The sequence below is a fragment of the Vigna angularis genome, chromosome 7, assembly GCF_016808095.1.
Source record: "Vigna angularis cultivar LongXiaoDou No.4 chromosome 7, ASM1680809v1, whole genome shotgun sequence".
Taxonomy (NCBI): domain Eukaryota; kingdom Viridiplantae; phylum Streptophyta; class Magnoliopsida; order Fabales; family Fabaceae; genus Vigna; species Vigna angularis.
The window spans coordinates 17,642,990-17,660,487 of NC_068976.1; the positions used below are offsets into that span (position 1 = coordinate 17,642,990).

A 17,498-nucleotide genomic window follows, 5' to 3' on the forward strand; every position below is an offset into this window, starting at 1 on the left:
CCTTGTAATGGTCAGCCGCCTAACTTGTCAATATGAACAATTCTTATTAGAGAAATGACCATCACATTTCTACCATATAATACTCTTCCATTGTTAACATTAATTAAATTAGAATACAAGAACTAACTTAATATTAAATAAATTTTTTCTTCAATATTGATTTATATTTACAGACTTTAGAAGCTTAATAATAGAATTAAGTAATAAAAATATCTTTTTATATATTTACTTGTATAAACAAAAAATTATGTATCTGAACAAATCTTGTTTAAATATAATTAATATGTATGCAAGGAAACTTGTTTTGAAAATAATGGACGTGAACTTATCAAAAGCGGAGGTGAGAATTACGACTCTAACTATTTGCATTTGTTTGTAATGCACAAAACCTGCTACCCATCTGGCCCAATGTTCAATTTAACCCATTAATTCACTAATCAAAATAGTCTATGACCAGTTCCCCTTCAGAAATCGAAGCTTTTGTTGTGTATCAATATCAACGTTTCTTTAACTAATTAAATATTTAGATTTTGTTTTGATAAATTTAGAATAAAACATATAAGATAATAAATAAAACGGTAAATAAAGTAAAATTATATTGTAAGTTGAAATCAATTCGATGCAATAAAAAATAAAAAATTGAATAAATTTTTTTTGTTGGATTAATTTTTTAAATTTAATTAAAAACAGTCCTATTATAACTAAGTCAAACTCAAAAGAAGTATGAAATTTCATATCTGAATTTATTACAGCACTCGTACTTATACGAATGGATATTGATAAAATTACCATATTATTTTTGTTTTCTTCATAGTACCATCTCTAAAATATGTTCAGTTATTTTAAGGATTTGTATGTTTATTAATCCTAAATCATTTTTAAAAAATTAAGATGGAAAACATTTTTTTTATAGTAAATGGATAAACATGATAAGATATTATTTCTTTTAGCGAAAAATAAAAAGCATGAGGAATCGTATTGTTAGGGAATCAAAAAGTAAATCACAACAATAAGTTGACTTTTATTTGAAAAACATTGACCGTAATAGTCACACAACTTTCCTTCATATAATTCCAAAATAAAATGAATCAGATTAGCACTAGTTTATTATAATTGACTTAGGAGATGAGAAAATTGATAGTTTAAAAAAAAATTATTTTTATATATAAATATTCCAAGGTTTGACTGTGTACTTTGTTTTTAAAAATTGTAAGGTTGAGTGAAATGGTTACATTATGTTATACACAGAATGGCGTCATCCATGGAACAGAACCAATGGCATCTCCAGAACTGGCGACTAAATAATTTTGAAAATTTGAAATTATTTAATTTATTTAAAATAAGAGATTGGAGTGCGCGTGAGGAATTGTTATCTTCCTTCCGTGTAAAAAGTGGTATAACGAAAAAATGTTGTCATTTAGTCGCCACATTCTGAATCCTTGGACACGACATTCAAATCTCGCCCTCTTAAATTCGAGGACAACAACCTTAACCTTCCTCAAATCTCGTTCGTTTCCTCTTCTTTTATCTTTTTCAATTGCAAAGACCAAAACAATGGGTTCTCTTTCCGCTCTGCACCAGCCAATCCAATATCCCACTGCTCGCAGAGACGACTCCGTCGTTGACCACTTCCACGGGGTCAAGATTGCCGATCCTTACCGATGGTACGCAAATGCAACCAACTTCAGCATTGTATTACGTTTTCGTTTTCATTTTCATTTCGTTTTCATTTTGCTTTGTTAGGCTGGAGAATCCGGAGGCGGAGGAAGTTAAAGAGTTCGTGCAGAAACAGGTGGCGTTGACGGATTCGGTGCTGCAGAGGTGCGAGTGCAGGGACAAGCTGTCGGAGAAGATAACGAAGCTGTTTGATAATCCTCGTTACAACGCTCCCTTCCGGCGTGGGAATAAGTACTTTTACTTCCACAACACGGGTCTTCAGGCGCAGAGCGTGCTTTACTTGCAGGACAGCTTAGAGGCTGAGGCTGAGGTTTTGCTCGATCCCAATGCGCTCAGTGAAGATGGAACTGTCTCCCTCAACACGCTGTCCGTGAGCAAAGATGCTGAGTTCTTGGCCTATGGACTCAGTTCCAGTGGTAGCGACTGGGTCACAATAAAAGTCATGCGTATTCGTGACAGGAGTGTTCAGCCTGATACTTTATCTTGGGTTAGTATCCTTATCAGATTCACAGAAACAATGTTGAATCTCTTGACTGAAAATAGTTCATATCAAGATCATGCTAACGGTTGATGTTTCAGGTCAAGTTTTCTTCCATTAGTTGGACGCACGATAGCAAAGGTTTCTTTTACAGCCGCTATCCAGCTCCGAAGTATGTCATCTCCATTATCGTGTTCTTTCTATGATTTAGTTCTGGGATTGAAATTTCAAATTGATATTTGGTGTTATTTATGTTTATTTTTTTCAAATAACTTAATCATAGTCATTCTCAGGGATATGATGTTGGGGTTAGTTTCATATATCCTTGATTCGTAACTTTGAATTGATTACATTGATTTGCTAAGTAGGGATGGAGAAGTAGCAGATGCTGGGACTGAAACTAATGCGAACCTTCATCATGAACTTTGTTATCATTTTTTGGGTACTGATCAATCGGAAGACATTCTGTGTTGGAGGGATCCTGAGAATCCTAAATATATGTTTGGAGGAAGTGTTACCGAAGACGGGAAGGTACTCTTTTTGTCATTGCCTTGCAAATATGAAATGTTATGTGTACATAAAGATATGAAAATGTGCTCCCTATGTTATGTCGTTATTTTCCTCGAGGCTTTAGTAGTATTAATACCAAAGATTGGTCGTTGTTTGTGCCAAATGTGTCATGTTAATGTGGAAATATTTTTTTTAATTGGTCTTTTTTAGTCATATCGTAACGTAAAGTCCTGGATCCTTAAACTTTGCAATGTTCTAATTATTGTCAGCAGAACGGTTAAGCAATCCACTGTCATGTAATGTTACATTCATAGCATTGCAAAGTAGATTAGGCATAGTATGATTTTCCTTAATCAAGGGGCATTACTGCGATGATGCATGCATATGATATCAAATCTCCTAAAAGACTGGCTTTTTTGTTTTTGTTCATTGTGCAGTATGTTCTTCTGTATATTGATGAAGGGTGTGATCCAGTTAACAAGCTTTACTACTACGACTTGTCTGAACTTCCAAACGGGCTGGAAAGTTTTCGGAATGAAAATTCCCTCCTTCCATTTGTCAAGCTTGTTGATAAATTCGATGGACAATATCATGCCATTGCAAATGATGACACCTTGTTTACATTTTTAACTAATAAAGATGCTCCAAAATACAAAGTAGTTCGAGTAGATTTGAAAGAACCAAATGTTTGGACTGATGTTATCCGAGAGTCTGAAAAAGATGTGCTTGAATCAGCACGAGCTATAAATGGTAACCAACTTATTGTGAGCTACTTGAGTGATGTGAAATATGTTCTGCAAGTCAGAGACTTGGAAACAGGTTCCTTGCAACATGAATTACCAATTGACATTGGCACAGTCAGTGAAATTTCTGGGCGGCGTGAGGATTCCGAGGTTTTCATTGGTTTTACAAGCTTTTTGACTCCTGGAATCATATATCAGTGCGACCTGAGAACACAAGTTCCTGATATGAAGATATTTCGTGAGATTGTTGTCCCTGGGTTTGACCGCTCCGAGTTTCATGTCAATCAGGTAAAACAAAAAGAAAAAAAAGGAAAGATTCACTGATATTCAGATGAGTTCTCCTATTTTAAAGTTTACATTATTTGTTTGTCTGTTTCACATGTCATTACTCTGAGAGGACGGGTGTTGACGTCTCTCAGAATCTGTGTTGTTTATTATGTTCTATTCTCTAATATAGCTTACAAATTTCAGGTTTTTGTGCCTAGTAAAGACGGTACCAAGATTCCAATGTTTATTGTTTCCAGAAAGGATATTGTTTTGGATGGTTCACACCCTTGTCTGCTATACGGATACGGCGGTTTTAACATCAGTCTTACACCATATTTCAGCATCAGTCGGACTGTACTGGCGAGACATTTAGGTGTTGTTTTCTGCATAGCAAATATTCGTGGTGGTGGAGAATATGGGGAGGATTGGCACAAAGCTGGCTCCCTTGCAAACAAGCAAAACTGCTTTGATGACTTCATTTCAGCAGCCGAATATCTTGTATCTGCTGGTTACACGCAACCCAAAAAGTTATGCATCGAGGGTGGAAGTAATGGTGGACTTCTTGTTGGTGCTTGCATAAATCAAGTATGATTCATTTGCCATTTCTTTGGTGTTTTGTCCTCTGAAATTTCGTTAGTGCATTTTTATTGAGTTTGGTGTATTTCTCACCTCTCCAAATTTGTGAGCAGAGACCTGATCTTTTCGGTTGTGCGCTGGCTCATGTTGGTGTTATGGACATGCTACGGTTCCACAAATTTACAATAGGTTGGTTTTGTTCAGTTTTCTTGACTATATTGTTATTTTGTATCATACTGATTTGTTTTTGTTATTCAGGTCATGCTTGGACCACAGATTATGGTTGTTCAGACAAGGAGGAAGAATTTCATTGGCTAATCAAGTGAGCATGGTTATACGTGCAAATATGACATTTCTGTTAATTTTTTTTTTAATTTATTTTAGTATTGTGTAGAGCTGCAAGGCTTCCTCCCCGTTTGTCTTTTGGCTAAAACATCAATAAGGCAAAGAATAAGTAATTGTTTATCAAAATGATGGCAACTTGCCCTTAAATAATAGGTGATTTGGTTGTTTGTGCCTGTGCACCTTCCGTTGTCATAGTCATGTGATTGAGTGAGTACCTTCGGCTATTATTAATAGGGGGATTGCTAAGTCTTTTTTAACTTCAATATTTTTTCATCAGCGTGTATAATTTAGATTCCTTTCTGGTTTATAGTTGAAAGAAATCTCTCATTCTTACTTTGGAGCTTTTTTTCTTCCAGTATAGGTTGCACAAAGCATCGTTATGATTTTCTATAATATCTTGTTTTAGGTACTCACCATTGCATAATGTCCAGAGACCTTGGGAAAAGCATCCTAATCAGTCAATTCAATACCCATCAACAATGCTGTTGACTGCTGATCATGATGATCGTGTTGTGCCACTGCATTCATTAAAGCTATTGGCAGTAAGTCTGTTTTTCATAATTTCCAATTTGATTTATTGAATTATTTTTGCAAACTTGAGTTATCAAATCGCTACTTGCATTCTGAAGACTTTGGGTGGTGCTGCTCTCTTTGACTGGTATTTTGATTTTTTTTCAGACCTTGCAGTATGTCCTCGTTACTAGTCTTGATAAAAGTCCCCAGACGAACCCTATAATTGGTCGCATTGAGTGCAAGGCTGGGCATGGTGCAGGGCGCCCTACAAAGAAAATGGTAATAGATTAGGATCTTGTTCTTTTTTAGCTTCTATTCCCATTGTTGATTGCTGTATGTCGTTTTTAAATTTCATTTATTGTTAACCGCAGATAGATGAAGCTGCTGACCGGTACAGTTTCATGGCCAAAATGTTAGATGCACATTGGATTGAGTAGATATAGATATTTTTCTCAAAAGTGGCATTTCGTTTCTTCCTTTTCCAACCATGAAAACAAAGGAATTGGAAAAGGAGGACAAGCCCTTGTGATTTGACTTTTTGGGGTATATGATCCTGTTTTATTCGAATGGAGGAAGGGTCCTCCGTTGAACACGTAAGAGCATTGCTTCCTGTTTGATGGTCAGGACAATTAAATTTCTAAACATTAACATCGAACTCGATTCCATTCACTAGTGGTTCATATTATTATTATTATTAGTGTAATTTCAGAGAATAAAACCAAACATGACTAACTTCACACAATCCAGATATTATGCAACATCCAACGCCAATGTTCCTTTATCGATGTTAGCCACCAGAAAAATTAAATTGCACAGCAAGTTGTTTAAAATGTTAAGAACTTACGTTCAAAGTAATTATACTTTACAGTCTACATAAAATCAATTCTTTAACCTTAACAAATAATTCTTTTCAAAAAATCAATTCTACAGAAATTCAATCATAAAGCTATAATAATTAGGACTCCTTTCTACGTTGCTCAAGGGCACTAATGTAAGGGGGGATGAAATAAGAGGCTAGTCTGTACGAAAAGATACACACTTCTGGAAGGAAGTAGCTCTACTTGAAGATGCACATGTGTCTATCTCCCATCATAGTACTGCTCTCTCCAAAGTCTAGCAGCCATGATTTAAAAACGGATTTATGTCAGGAAACATTCCATTTTTATGTCTGTGACATCAAGTTGCAAAATTTCAGCTCTGCAACCCAAAATTGATCCAATGCTGCAAAATCACAATAAATAAGGCACTTGCCAACATGGTGACGTGTTCAAAATCAATTCCCATAAATTGAAAGTATCGTATGTCGTACCTAGGATAGGTGCGTCCAAGATCTCCATGAACAAATTCCTTGATATAGGTCCCAGCCTATAAAAGTACAAACTTATTAGATCTTTCGGACTTCAACTAATTACTGATTACAGATTTCTCTGTACATGAAGGGAAGTTTATCATAATATTAACTCGGATGTATTTCTAAATTAATTCAGTCACATTTTTAAATCGGAAAGAAATACTGATTTTATATGTTTAACAAACGGGCAATAACAATTATTGGGAGAGAAACGTGAGGAGAGTAGATCATGGTATGTCATTCGCTTGTTTTATTGCACTCAGAAGACAGAAGTGGTAATTCCATGGCCTATGTAATAAATCCTTTACTTCCACCAATGAATCCTTTTGCATGGCCTCTGTAATATTTACTTGGAAATATTGTTCACCATATTTTCACCATTCATTTCCAATAAAATGTAAAAAGTATATAGCCATGGAGTTGTAAAGTTTGAAGTGCTAAAACTTAAAACCACAACTTAAGCTCTGTTTAAAAAGTAGTTCAGTCACTGAAATTTCATTTATATAAGAGATAATATAAGATTACCTGTGTACATAGGTGCAGAAGAAAATATTGGGAACTTCCAGCAATTGCCTCTATTTTCATCCTAAGATTTGAGAAACAGTAAGGGATGGTGAAATTTCAGACACGTGTCTGAATGCAGCTTTTATATTGTAAACGTAGCATATAACTTATCAATATATGGGAGAATCCTACCAATGAATAATCTTTTCCCGCTCTAAAGGACTGCGACGATGTAGCACCCTTATTGGGGTCCTCTGCAAAACTTTCTGCTCAAATAAGAAAAAGATTCTGGTTACCATACTCACAAATTAAAACAAAAAAGCAATTATTAAATGCAAAAATCCCAGCGAGCATGATCCAAAGAGAGAAAAGGTGATAGGCCGTGGTTGACCCAGGTCAATACAAGGAAAAAGCGAGGAAGGAAGTTGATAAGGCAAGCGGGTAAACTGGAACATGGTAAGGACAATGGAGGAGTCAGTAATGGGAGGGGTGGTTAGGATAGGAGGGAGCATGGAGAGTAAACTGAATGGCTAGGTTGCAAATTTAGGTTGGAAAGAGTAATTCTAGCATGATTGGGAAGTGAATGGAGGAGACAAGGAGGGGAATATGAGAGAAGAATTTGGAGAGTGAAGCTTAGGAAGGCTTCTACCTCATGAGGGACTACTAGAAGCAGACCTTGCATAGCAAACAATTATGTGGCTCTGTGTAGTGGGTGCTGATTTCCATTAAATAACCTTGCTCAAGCTATAGTAAACTTTCAAAGGAGTTAAGACTACAAACACAATTTTAATTATCAAGCTTCATTTTCTCATTTGCTACCTAGTGTCTGCATTTTTGTTTGGCATCAGATAGATCGTGACTTATGTGTTTGATTGGACCACAAGCACAAACATGAATCAAATTGACTAGTAACACCAATGAGACTTACTTCTAAGATTCTTTTAAGGAACTCTGCTTTGAAGGATTTCTTATTTTATAAATAATAGATTGACCGCACAAGAGATGAATGGCAGATCAATATATTAATATAAGCACTACAGAAATCGATTCAATTGACATTTATATAGAAGTACGTAATGGATAAATCAAAGGCTTAAATGACATAAATACAATCAGGATGCGTTACAAAAACAGACATATATATCCTAGAGCTACTCAGCGAAAGTCAAATGACGCAGATACAAAGATCGACACGGTTTATGCTTTTGTACGTTTAAGTTAAACATTTAATGCAAAATACATGTTTGATAACAAGTAATACACACAACATAAAAGCTTACCAAATCCTTGTGTGAAGAAATACATTGAAAATCTTCATCCTTTAGAGGACGAGATATCCACACTAAAGCAGCATATTGTTTCTACACAGTTGTAAGATTGTAATAGTTAGGATGCATATATAGATAAAACAATGGATGAAACAAAGCTGTAAGAGATCAACAAAGAAATAAAAGTAACTAGTTATTAAGAATCTAGATGAAAGACCTGCTTCTCTGCTTCACCTTCACGCATAAGGTCCCAGCCTTCACTACCAACAAGTTTCAGATTTTTCACCCTAACCTACACAAACATATGATATTATGAATTTAGTAATCATGAAATAAAAAGATTGAGAAACATCACCAATTCAGTTGCAGCATTACCAATTTATTCTCCATGTTATTTATCTTTTTCTCTACATCTTTTACAAACAGTTCAGATGGGATATGCCGTGCATTTTGCACCTCAACAAGAAAGGGCCTGCCTGGACCCAACATTCGGACCTAGAACAGTTCCATATCAGATAAGTTCATTCATTGATAAACTTTTTAAAAGTACAAAACAATAAATTCAGTACATCGATATCTTCTCTGCCTGCAGCGTGAAACTTAAAACCATCACCTTGGCAGGCTTGGAGGATGTTTCCACCAATTATTTCCTACAATGATTTTAAACATCGTTGTCACCTTTCACAATCAACATTAAAAGGAAACATTAAAGACAACAGCTATTGCCAGGCAGAATAGACAGTACTTCAACCGATGCTTCTCCCATTCTTTCATCATCAATGATCCAGCATGTTTGACTCACATTCCGTGAATACTGCCATGAAAGTAAACACATAAATTTGAATTTGCACGAAATATTCACTCTTTTTCTATCATTGGTTCGCAAATTATAGTTATATGATTATATCTAGACCAAATAAAGGAAATTATATTCCATTACATAAAGAATCTATTTTTTTTGTGCGAGAATTGGTCAATTAATTAATTTCAACTACACATGTGAGAGTGCATAAAGCGAACTTGCTGTTTACATTAAGTATCACATAAATACCTCCACATATTCAATATGTCTATCATGCCATATGACATATCAGAACATGTAAAACTATAAGAGTGGCATTTGGATAAAGAAATGCAACGTTTATGATGTTTTAAAACATTGCTGGAGTAAAAAACATGTATGCCATTGATACATGTAATGACTTCAGAATGCTAGTTCAAATGTCCAGTTAGGAAGATTGGGGGAAGATAACAAATTCATTACCTTCAGGTATCTTCCACCAAAATAGAAAGGCGTCCTGTAGCAAAAGAATGTAAAATGGCAAGGCTCGTTTGCCTTAAAAGAAAGGAAAGCCAAGTTAGCGATAGAATCATATCAAATCTCAATAGCGAAATAGACAATGAATTCAAAGTGACTTTATTTCTACTATAAAGCAAAACAAAACATAATTCCCATTGTGAACCCACCATGAAAACCAACAAAGATTTATGATACACATAAATTTAAGAGATTGCATTCTGACAAACATGGGATCATGAAGCAAAGCTATTTAAATCTGAAATACATTTAGTCATAGAATAGGAGGGTGATCACAAATTACCTTTTCTAGCAAGAATTCACAGCCGTCAGAGGAATCATTCTCAAGTGATTTGCTAATAGGTATTTCTCCAACAAGATTGGACTCTCCTATAAAATATTAAAATAAAAATGAAATGGTTAATGTAAGAAACTGTAAAATCACAGGCAGTGTTTGTATACACCTAGAGCTATAGACAATCCAAGCATATGTTAGAGCCAAAAACTAGTGAAAGGAAAAGGAAATCAATCTTATGGCCATTTCTACCAGAAAAAAGAAGAAGAAAAGGTTACAGAGTCAAAAAGGTCAATGAAAAGTGTAAAATCAAAGGCAATATCTGTCTACACCTTAGACATATAGACAAGTTAAGCATATGTTACATCCAAAAACTAGTCAAAGGAAAACAAAATAAATCTAAGCATATGCTACAGAGTCCAAAACGTCAACGAAAACTCCAGGGAAAATGAGACCAGCTATTTAATTGTTATTGGTAATAATAAGATGTTAATTTTTAAGGAGCAGAAATTCTGAAGCTCAATGAATGGCAGTCCCTTTGATGCACAAGGAATACTCCTCACAGCAATCAGTCAATAGTAACTATTGGTTTATTGCAAAGCATGCTTCCAGAGGAAAACTAGTATAACTAAAAAATAAATAATTCCTTTGTCTGGAATTGAATTTCATTATAGCAGTACTTTGAAAAAGGTCATTCACCGGCACAAAAAGGTAAGACCAATGCAAGAGAAGACCATTTTATTAACAGATAAGAATACTCATGAATTCATTGGTTTGTACTTTGTCGTGAATTCTGAAACAGTCACACTGAAAGGCACAACACTACGCAATCAGAGAAAGTAACAGCTCAATTTGATGCGTCAATGTCAGATGTTCTCAGTTTCTTCATAAAAACACCAACTAAAATGCAACACAGGATCAATAATAAACTTGAGCATGCCTATTTTTCTTCTCTTGCAAGTCTCGGTACTATCTGACCGGTTCTGATCCCCCTTCGATGCTTTTGTGTGAGTGTAAGTCAAACGAATGCGGAAATTGCCCATACTCGATTTACATTCCTGCAAAAATAAATTTCTGTAAAGGGTCATTAGAAAACAAATGGATCAAAACATAAACATCTTGACTGATACGAAAAATGACTAACCAGAAGATTTTCAAGAGGATATATCAGAGAAAATTTTAAGGCATCCTTTGTAGATATGCATCCAGTGAGCAAGTTTTCTTGGAACCAAGATTGAGACCCGAATTTGGTTTTCATATATGAGCTACAAAATTTAAAAAAATAAGACATTCCTATGAATATTAAATGCGTACCCAAACAATAATAATAAGGAGGAATAGAAAGGCACAACTACAAAAAAGTAAAAAGTAAAGAAGCATGAAGTAGAATTTTAACCGAAGAGAGTTATCATTGTTGAGAATGATTGGTGGGATAGAAACTTCAAGGGAAAAGGTATGGAACTGATAGGCGTGTCGTTTAACGGTGTCAGCAATGAGAAGTGGGAGGTTCTGATTTTGAAGGAGAGTTTGGGTGTCGTCTGAATAATATGTGAACTGCAGAATCCCAAAGCAAAGTGTGCAAAGTTGATGTGTGGTGGCGGAGAGAGAAGAGAGAAAAGAGAGGGAAGGAGGAGAAGCATAGACACGGCCTTGGAGGCCGAAGAGGCGAAGGACGCAACGGGCGCATACCTGTGATGTGATGTGAAATAGCAGTTAGCAGAAGAGAAAGAAGAGAAAGAGAACGAAGATGAATTAGAAAAACTGACCCCTTCCGACAACAATTCCTTTACGGCGTCGGAGGGTAAATCCCGCACCGATTCCGACACCGATTCTTCTTCTTCTTCTTCTTCACCCAAATGCTTCAGGCTTTCCTCCTGCTTCTGCTCTTCCATTCCAATAACCTACTCACCTCGCTGCAGACTCAGCACAAACACCTTCACTGCGCGGGTTTACCTATTTTTCGATTTTGTTTCTTCAGATTTTAAAATTAAATTCCTTTTCTTATTGTGCTTCCTCTTATTTATATTTTTTTTCCTCAACACGTTTTTCCTATGTTTTTATATTCAGTTTTCATTAAACAGTTAATTAATTTTATTTATATTCAAATTCAAAAATCTTTTTTTCAATATTCAAATTTATAAAGCGCATTAAACAAACCTAATAATTAGCAAAGTAAAGGTTAAAACCTAGGACTCAACCACCAAATTAATAAAAGCTATTTTTTTTTCTTTTCAATTCTTATATGTAATTTTGGTCTTTCTATTTTAATTTTTTGTGAGTGCAATCTCCAAATTTATATATATATATATATATTGTATTTTAAACATTTAAATTAATTAAATAATTTCTTGATTGAGTGTAATTTCTGCCACTATCTATCAATATTGCCTTTGTAATCAGTGGCTACTTATGCTAATTTAGTTTCAGAAAATGCTTAATTTTCACAATGATAAATATATCATCCGTTCATACGTTACTTCTATGCCACGGTATCGATAGCTAATGACTTGGTTTGAACGGTTAATATTAAATTGTGTGTTTGGACACGTAAAAGGTAAAGGAATACAAGTGCTCACTATTTTCAATTACAGAAGAAAACTACCGATGCTGAATGAATTACACTTGCCACCAGCTAAATGCCAACATTAATATGCAATAAAAACAGTAAATTTCGGAAAATTACAATAGAATAAAATATTGTTTCTTTTTTTTCTGGAAAAGAATTAACGCGACCTCGAGCTGGGGTCACCTGTGGCTCAAATCAAACATGTCCGTCGTAATCATACCATCAATAATAGCATAAATTACCGAAACAAATAAATTGAAAAATGAGAAGGAGAAAAGTAAACTGCTTTTGATATTGGCAGCTCAGAGGGGTCGAGTGTGTCTCCCACTTGCTCTACCACATAGCAGTGCATTCTTTGGAACAGGATATTCATCTCTGATTGAGGTTGATGTTGTATAAACGCGCATGTAAAACTGTTGGCCAAGGTATTGCCGTGCCCAAAATTCAGATCTCAAGTTCCACATTCCCACATTGTCAAGCGCAATATAGATAGCAGTCCATGACTTGGGATATACCTGCATTCACCAATAACCACATTATCAAATATTTTGATCGGTAAATACTCTATTGTTGAGAAAGAATGCTTATTATTCGAACCTGAGTGGTGCTCCGCGAAACTGCATCTCGAAGATTGTACTCGTTCCTGCTAGCAGTCGTCCACTGTCCTCCGTCCATACTACGCATACACACAGTACAAACGTTTCACAACTTAAATAAAAGTAAAGAGATAAAATACAGTGGTTAAGTTGACCAAGAATATGAATGAATAATGGTTGATGAGCGATGATGACTCACCCAACCACAAAGAAAGAGTAGCCATCGAGATGGTAGCTCTGAATGACGTCTTCGTCGTTTTGGAGGACAATCTCCGCAAATGCTCTGTAGTCGGTTTGCAAAACAGATGTGTCAAGGTAAATGCCACCTCCAGTGGGCCTGTCAGAAATGCTTCCGACACGGAAAACACCTTGGATTTTGAAGTAGTCTGCGAGCTTCAGAGGAGTGTCCGGAGCAACGTAAGACACGCTGTTGATTCCGTATCTCTGTTTGCCGTTCACTATACCAGCTGAACCGGACAGTATGATGGTCCTCGTCGTGTTTATCAGACCGTAGTGGTACGACCCTTGCGGGTTCGGCCTTGGTCCACTTGCTGTCAGGTTCGTCCTGAAACAACCATTTAAATTCCTCAGCTTCACGTCATAGCGCATACACAAAAGTAACGAATTTTGACAAAAAAAAGAAGATACCTGATGGAGCGGGCCTGGTTGAGAGACCAATCAATCTGAATGGTAGGTCCACCAGGGGGTGGGCCGGATACTGGGCCTGCAGAGTTGCTGTAGCGAAGAATGGCAGTGGAGGTGAGGACTGTAGATGTAAATCGAGAAGAGACCACGATGTAATAGTCCTTAGCAGGTTGATCCGCAGTGACCAGAACAGAGTAAGACTGGCCCACGTGCACGTCAAGAGATGAGTAGGTTGTTTGAACCGTGTGCGTTCCTTCCACTTCTACCAGCTTTAAATTGTGGTTCTGTATGCGGAAATTCAGGGAATTTTCCAACCCCACATTTGATATTCTCAGCCTGTACGTCTTTCCTGCGTGTGCCCCGAAACTTACGCTATTTATTTCTCTCACAATTTACTCTAGCTTAGGTTAGGTTAGATTATTTACAACTTTGTTTTTCCTTCAATAGTGGAAACAACCATGATCTTAATGGTGAATAAGACAAAAGAGCTCACGTAATGTAGACACGGGATGAGCCTAGCTGGACACATATTTATATGAATCGTATTTAACAAGTTGCAGGAGAAGGTTGTTGGATTTGAAGTGATTTTATTTAGGCATGCATACCTTGTTCCACATTGAAAGATGCTCCGTTAGAGCCACGACCATTGATGAGGATTCCATCAGGGAAAGGCAGCCTGCTACCTCTATCAAGAATAGCCTGCAAATCCTGTGAAAAAATAAAAAACACAAGTTGATTTCAAACAGCATTCATATTTCAAATATTTCAAACAACAACTGAAAAACACTTTTTTTATTCTACCCAATAAGTTGATTTGCTTAAGAGACACAAATGTTAGAAAGAAGTGTCTTTTTATTTTCTAGCGGCTAATTCCCTTCCAACGACATTTGGCAGCTAGCAGCCAACTACCAGCCAATAATAGTAAGATGGAGAAAATGGTGGATAAGAGTAAGATGAGTGAGTGAGTAATGCATGGAGAAAGTTAGTTGGGATCTGAAATGAGGCGCACTTAGACAGGTAAGTGAGAATTGACAGGTAGTGATGAGATTAGTTGTGGAATATTATTGCAAGCATGTGGAGGGCATAGAGAGAGAGAGGAGAGAAAAGTGGTGTTTGTGATATTACCGTGTGGTTGAATTTGTACCAATCTCCGATGAGGACAGTGTAATCACCGGCGGGATCGTCGAAAGGGACCGGAATTCTGGGTCTGCTCAAAATCCTAATACCTCCAAATCCACCGGCAGCTTTGTGGAATGCAAGAGATGGGAAATAGTAGAAGCTTCCAATCTGATCCTTCACCTGAAGTATGTATGTGAAGTTCCCTCCTGGAGGAATGGGACACGTTGTTCCCGAAACCCCGTCTTCGAAAGAGTTCCTCCTCTGCTGCACCCCGTTCCTGTGTTTTCCATTCAACCACCATTATTAGATATATCTATCCTTCTTTTCTTTTCATTCTTCAACCATGCCAGATATAACGTTTCTTTCATTACATTACTTTACTTGGGAAGCAGCGATTTAATGCTTGTTATTGAATTCATTAGTTGGAGGAGGTGATGTTAATTCAAAAAGTAATCTCTTTTGAGTGCCAAAAAGAAAAATCAAGTGATAATCCATTCCATCGCAATCTCCAGCCCAGAACAGCCAAGCATAGATAAAGTAAATGGGCCCACAATATAAATTATTGACTTCTTAGCTAAGCAATTACAGAAAATCAAACTCATAATCACACACTGTTTCGTCTTCTTCACTGTGATTTGTATGGATTTAACTTTTTATAACTTAAGTATTTTGACACTATCTTAGGAATCATACCTATCAAATTGTAACGTTCCAGTCAAGTAATTTCTTAGGTCATGTTTATTTATGTTTCAAAAAATTCAGTGTATAATTCAAATTAAATAAATTCAGTTTTTCTAAAACGTTTACATAGACTTGATTTAATTAATTGGAATTTCTAATTTAACAATTTAGATTATTGAGATTCAGGATACGAAAATGAATTTCGTGTGTATCTAAAAGTTCATCTTGGTAACTGTTTATATATGATAAACCAGTAAGCTAATATAAATTCAAAGTCTAAATTTTTTTTATAAAGTCTTTATATATAATATAAAAGGACTTCACAAATGTTAAATTAAATAATTTCAAATTAACATATAATATGAGGTTTCATCAAAAAATGCAATTAGTGATAACATTATATGGCTATATGTATGTTTATTTTATCCAAAATGTGGTATCAAAGCGTTGAAGAGTTAGCTTAATGGAATTGAATATATGTATTGAGAAGCATAAACAGTAACTTGTTTGATTGTGATATATTTATAAATAGAGAGGAGATCTGGATGGGTGCGTTGAGACATTCAGAAGGTAAGATTTGTGGATGTATTTTTGGAGTTGATGTGATTGACAAAGTTCCAATCCAATGGAAGGAAAACATAACAAGTATGGATTATTACCAGGATAGGAGGAAGGGTTGGTCCAAGCTGTTGAAGACATTGATGATGAGGTTGTCGTTGGTAACAGAATGAATGTCTGGACCTGGGAATTGACCGTTGATAAGTATTCCCTGTATGAGTATGCGTGATACGAATGAGATCCTCCAACAGAAGACAAGTATAGGAAGCATGGGAAGAGAGAAGAACCTGTTGACGAACACCAAGTGGATAAATGTCTCCGTAGGTAACATTCCAGCTGAAGAACCTGTAGGGATCTTCAGCCACAGCAGCCATGGCAAAGAGAGAAAAACACAGCAGAACCGCCATGTTGAGCGACATCTTCAACACGAGAGAGAGAGAGAGAGAGAGAGAGAGAGAGAGAGAGAGAGAGGAATGGAGTGAGCAGGGATGGATTCACATTTAAACTGAAGTGCGGGACAGAGAGAGAAGAAACACGGCTTCTCTCAAATCATTATAGCCGTAAAGGGTAAAATCAAAAGATAGAGGAAAAGTTGGTAGCCCACGCTAATATTATTCTTTCTTATAGCAATTAAAAAATATTAACCTACAGGGAAAACTTCACTTGATTTATATCAGACAATAGTTTTAAGTGTATTTAAAAGTGTTGCATTGAGTCGAAGAAAGAGGAAAGATTGTTGAAATGCATGAAGCGTTTCTGGAAATGGCGAAATGGGTGTCGGTGGCGGGTCCTAGGATGCGCTGAATATTTGAATCATGTGTTGTTGTTGTGTACTGTAACCCAACTCAACACAACCCACATGGGCCTCCTCATTCTGCCTACCAGTAATTGCTTTTGTTTTCACTTCCAACACACAACTTCACGTGTCAACAATTTTATACGTAATTTTTCAATCACAAAAAACATGTACTTTTCGCATTAGCTACTTCCCAAAACATGCTGAAATCTCCTTTCACCAATCAACCTTTTTACCCTATCTTATTCTAAAAAAATTGCATGTGTTCACCCCTCAAAGTCAAATACACACTTATTTCCTCGATTATTCTGTTCTTGGAATCTTCTACCTAATGTGTTGCGAGATCTTAAGCTAACTTAAATTACTAGCCACTACTCACTACCCATTTTCCTTCCTCTTTCGGTTCACATGAGTTGCAATTTTCAAGAGTGTCAAAATAATAAACGAAAACAGCCCTTCTGATTCTGTGAAAATAAGTGAAAAGAGTAAAAGTAGATAAGTTAAGCATGGAATAATAAGGCTATTTTGATTTCTTTCGTTCTTCCATGGTAAAGACAGAGGTAAAGACAAAGAAAAAGAGAGAGAAGATTTGATTTCTTATCCTTTTGTCTGTGGGGTGAGTTTTGAATGCACATGTCTGGTTTGTGTGAGCCAAGTAATACAGTATAGTGAGGAAATAAGAATAGCTCAATCTGTCTTATAGTGAGTAGGTC

At 36.1% G+C, this 17,498-nt stretch overlaps 3 protein-coding genes across 3 annotated transcripts; 1 reads left to right on the forward strand and 2 right to left on the reverse strand.

Moving 5' to 3' along the window:
• The first annotated feature begins 1,364 nt into the window (after positions 1 to 1,364).
• On the forward strand, positions 1,365 to 5,778 carry LOC108337994 (uncharacterized). Its single transcript, XM_017574599.2, has 11 exons — positions 1,365 to 1,664; positions 1,744 to 2,164; positions 2,257 to 2,327; positions 2,524 to 2,686; positions 3,103 to 3,696; positions 3,880 to 4,260; positions 4,365 to 4,440; positions 4,510 to 4,573; positions 5,003 to 5,138; positions 5,275 to 5,388; positions 5,481 to 5,778. The coding sequence occupies exons 1-11, from the start codon at positions 1,408 to 1,410 to the stop codon at positions 5,544 to 5,546; spliced, it is 2,343 nt and encodes a 780-aa protein (XP_017430088.1). The 5' UTR covers positions 1,365 to 1,407; the 3' UTR covers positions 5,547 to 5,778.
• A 151-nt stretch (positions 5,779 to 5,929) lies between these two features.
• On the reverse strand, positions 5,930 to 11,815 carry LOC108337996 (uncharacterized). The gene is made up of 15 exons (XM_017574601.2): positions 11,591 to 11,815; positions 11,221 to 11,513; positions 10,969 to 11,089; positions 10,765 to 10,882; positions 9,834 to 9,919; positions 9,497 to 9,568; positions 8,978 to 9,046; positions 8,802 to 8,882; positions 8,608 to 8,727; positions 8,450 to 8,524; positions 8,245 to 8,325; positions 7,157 to 7,230; positions 6,986 to 7,046; positions 6,419 to 6,474; positions 5,930 to 6,330 (listed from the first exon to the last, which is right to left on the reverse strand). The coding sequence occupies exons 1-15, from the start codon at positions 11,714 to 11,716 to the stop codon at positions 6,249 to 6,251; spliced, it is 1,515 nt and encodes a 504-aa protein (XP_017430090.1). The 5' UTR covers positions 11,717 to 11,815; the 3' UTR covers positions 5,930 to 6,248.
• Positions 11,816 to 12,457: 642 nt separating this feature from the next.
• On the reverse strand, positions 12,458 to 16,671 carry LOC108337995 (L-ascorbate oxidase homolog). The gene is made up of 8 exons (XM_017574600.2): positions 16,277 to 16,671; positions 16,091 to 16,200; positions 14,757 to 15,027; positions 14,237 to 14,339; positions 13,635 to 13,980; positions 13,186 to 13,551; positions 12,988 to 13,066; positions 12,458 to 12,905 (listed from the first exon to the last, which is right to left on the reverse strand). The coding sequence occupies exons 1-8, from the start codon at positions 16,406 to 16,408 to the stop codon at positions 12,693 to 12,695; spliced, it is 1,620 nt and encodes a 539-aa protein (XP_017430089.1). The 5' UTR covers positions 16,409 to 16,671; the 3' UTR covers positions 12,458 to 12,692.
• Between the last annotated feature and the right edge of the window lie 827 nt (positions 16,672 to 17,498).

Bases quoted from the DNA above. Each gene is read 5' to 3' on its own strand.
- LOC108337995 (XM_017574600.2), bottom strand. From the start codon at position 16,408: ATGTCGCTCAACATGGCGGTTCTGCTGTGTTTTTCTCTCTTTGCCATG. The intron at 15,028-16,090 runs GTAATAATCCAT...TGGAAAACACAG, and splicing joins CAACCCTTCCTCCTATCCTG to GAACGGGGTGCAGCAGAGGA. The intron at 13,552-13,634 runs GTATCTTCTTTT...TGGTTGTTTCAG, and splicing joins AACCAGGCCCGCTCCATCAG to GACGAACCTGACAGCAAGTG.
- LOC108337994 (XM_017574599.2), top strand. From the start codon at position 1,408: ATGTTGTCATTTAGTCGCCACATTCTGAATCCTTGGACACGACATTCA. The intron at 2,328-2,523 runs GTATGTCATCTC...TTTGCTAAGTAG, and splicing joins AGCCGCTATCCAGCTCCGAA to GGATGGAGAAGTAGCAGATG. The intron at 5,139-5,274 runs GTAAGTCTGTTT...ATTTTTTTTCAG, and splicing joins ATTCATTAAAGCTATTGGCA to ACCTTGCAGTATGTCCTCGT.
- LOC108337996 (XM_017574601.2), bottom strand. From the start codon at position 11,716: ATGGAAGAGCAGAAGCAGGAGGAAAGCCTGAAGCATTTGGGTGAAGAA. The intron at 9,569-9,833 runs GTAATTTGTGAT...CTTTCTTTTAAG, and splicing joins GTGAATTCTTGCTAGAAAAG to GCAAACGAGCCTTGCCATTT. The intron at 8,525-8,607 runs GTAATGCTGCAA...ATGTTTGTGTAG, and splicing joins ATAACATGGAGAATAAATTG to GTTAGGGTGAAAAATCTGAA.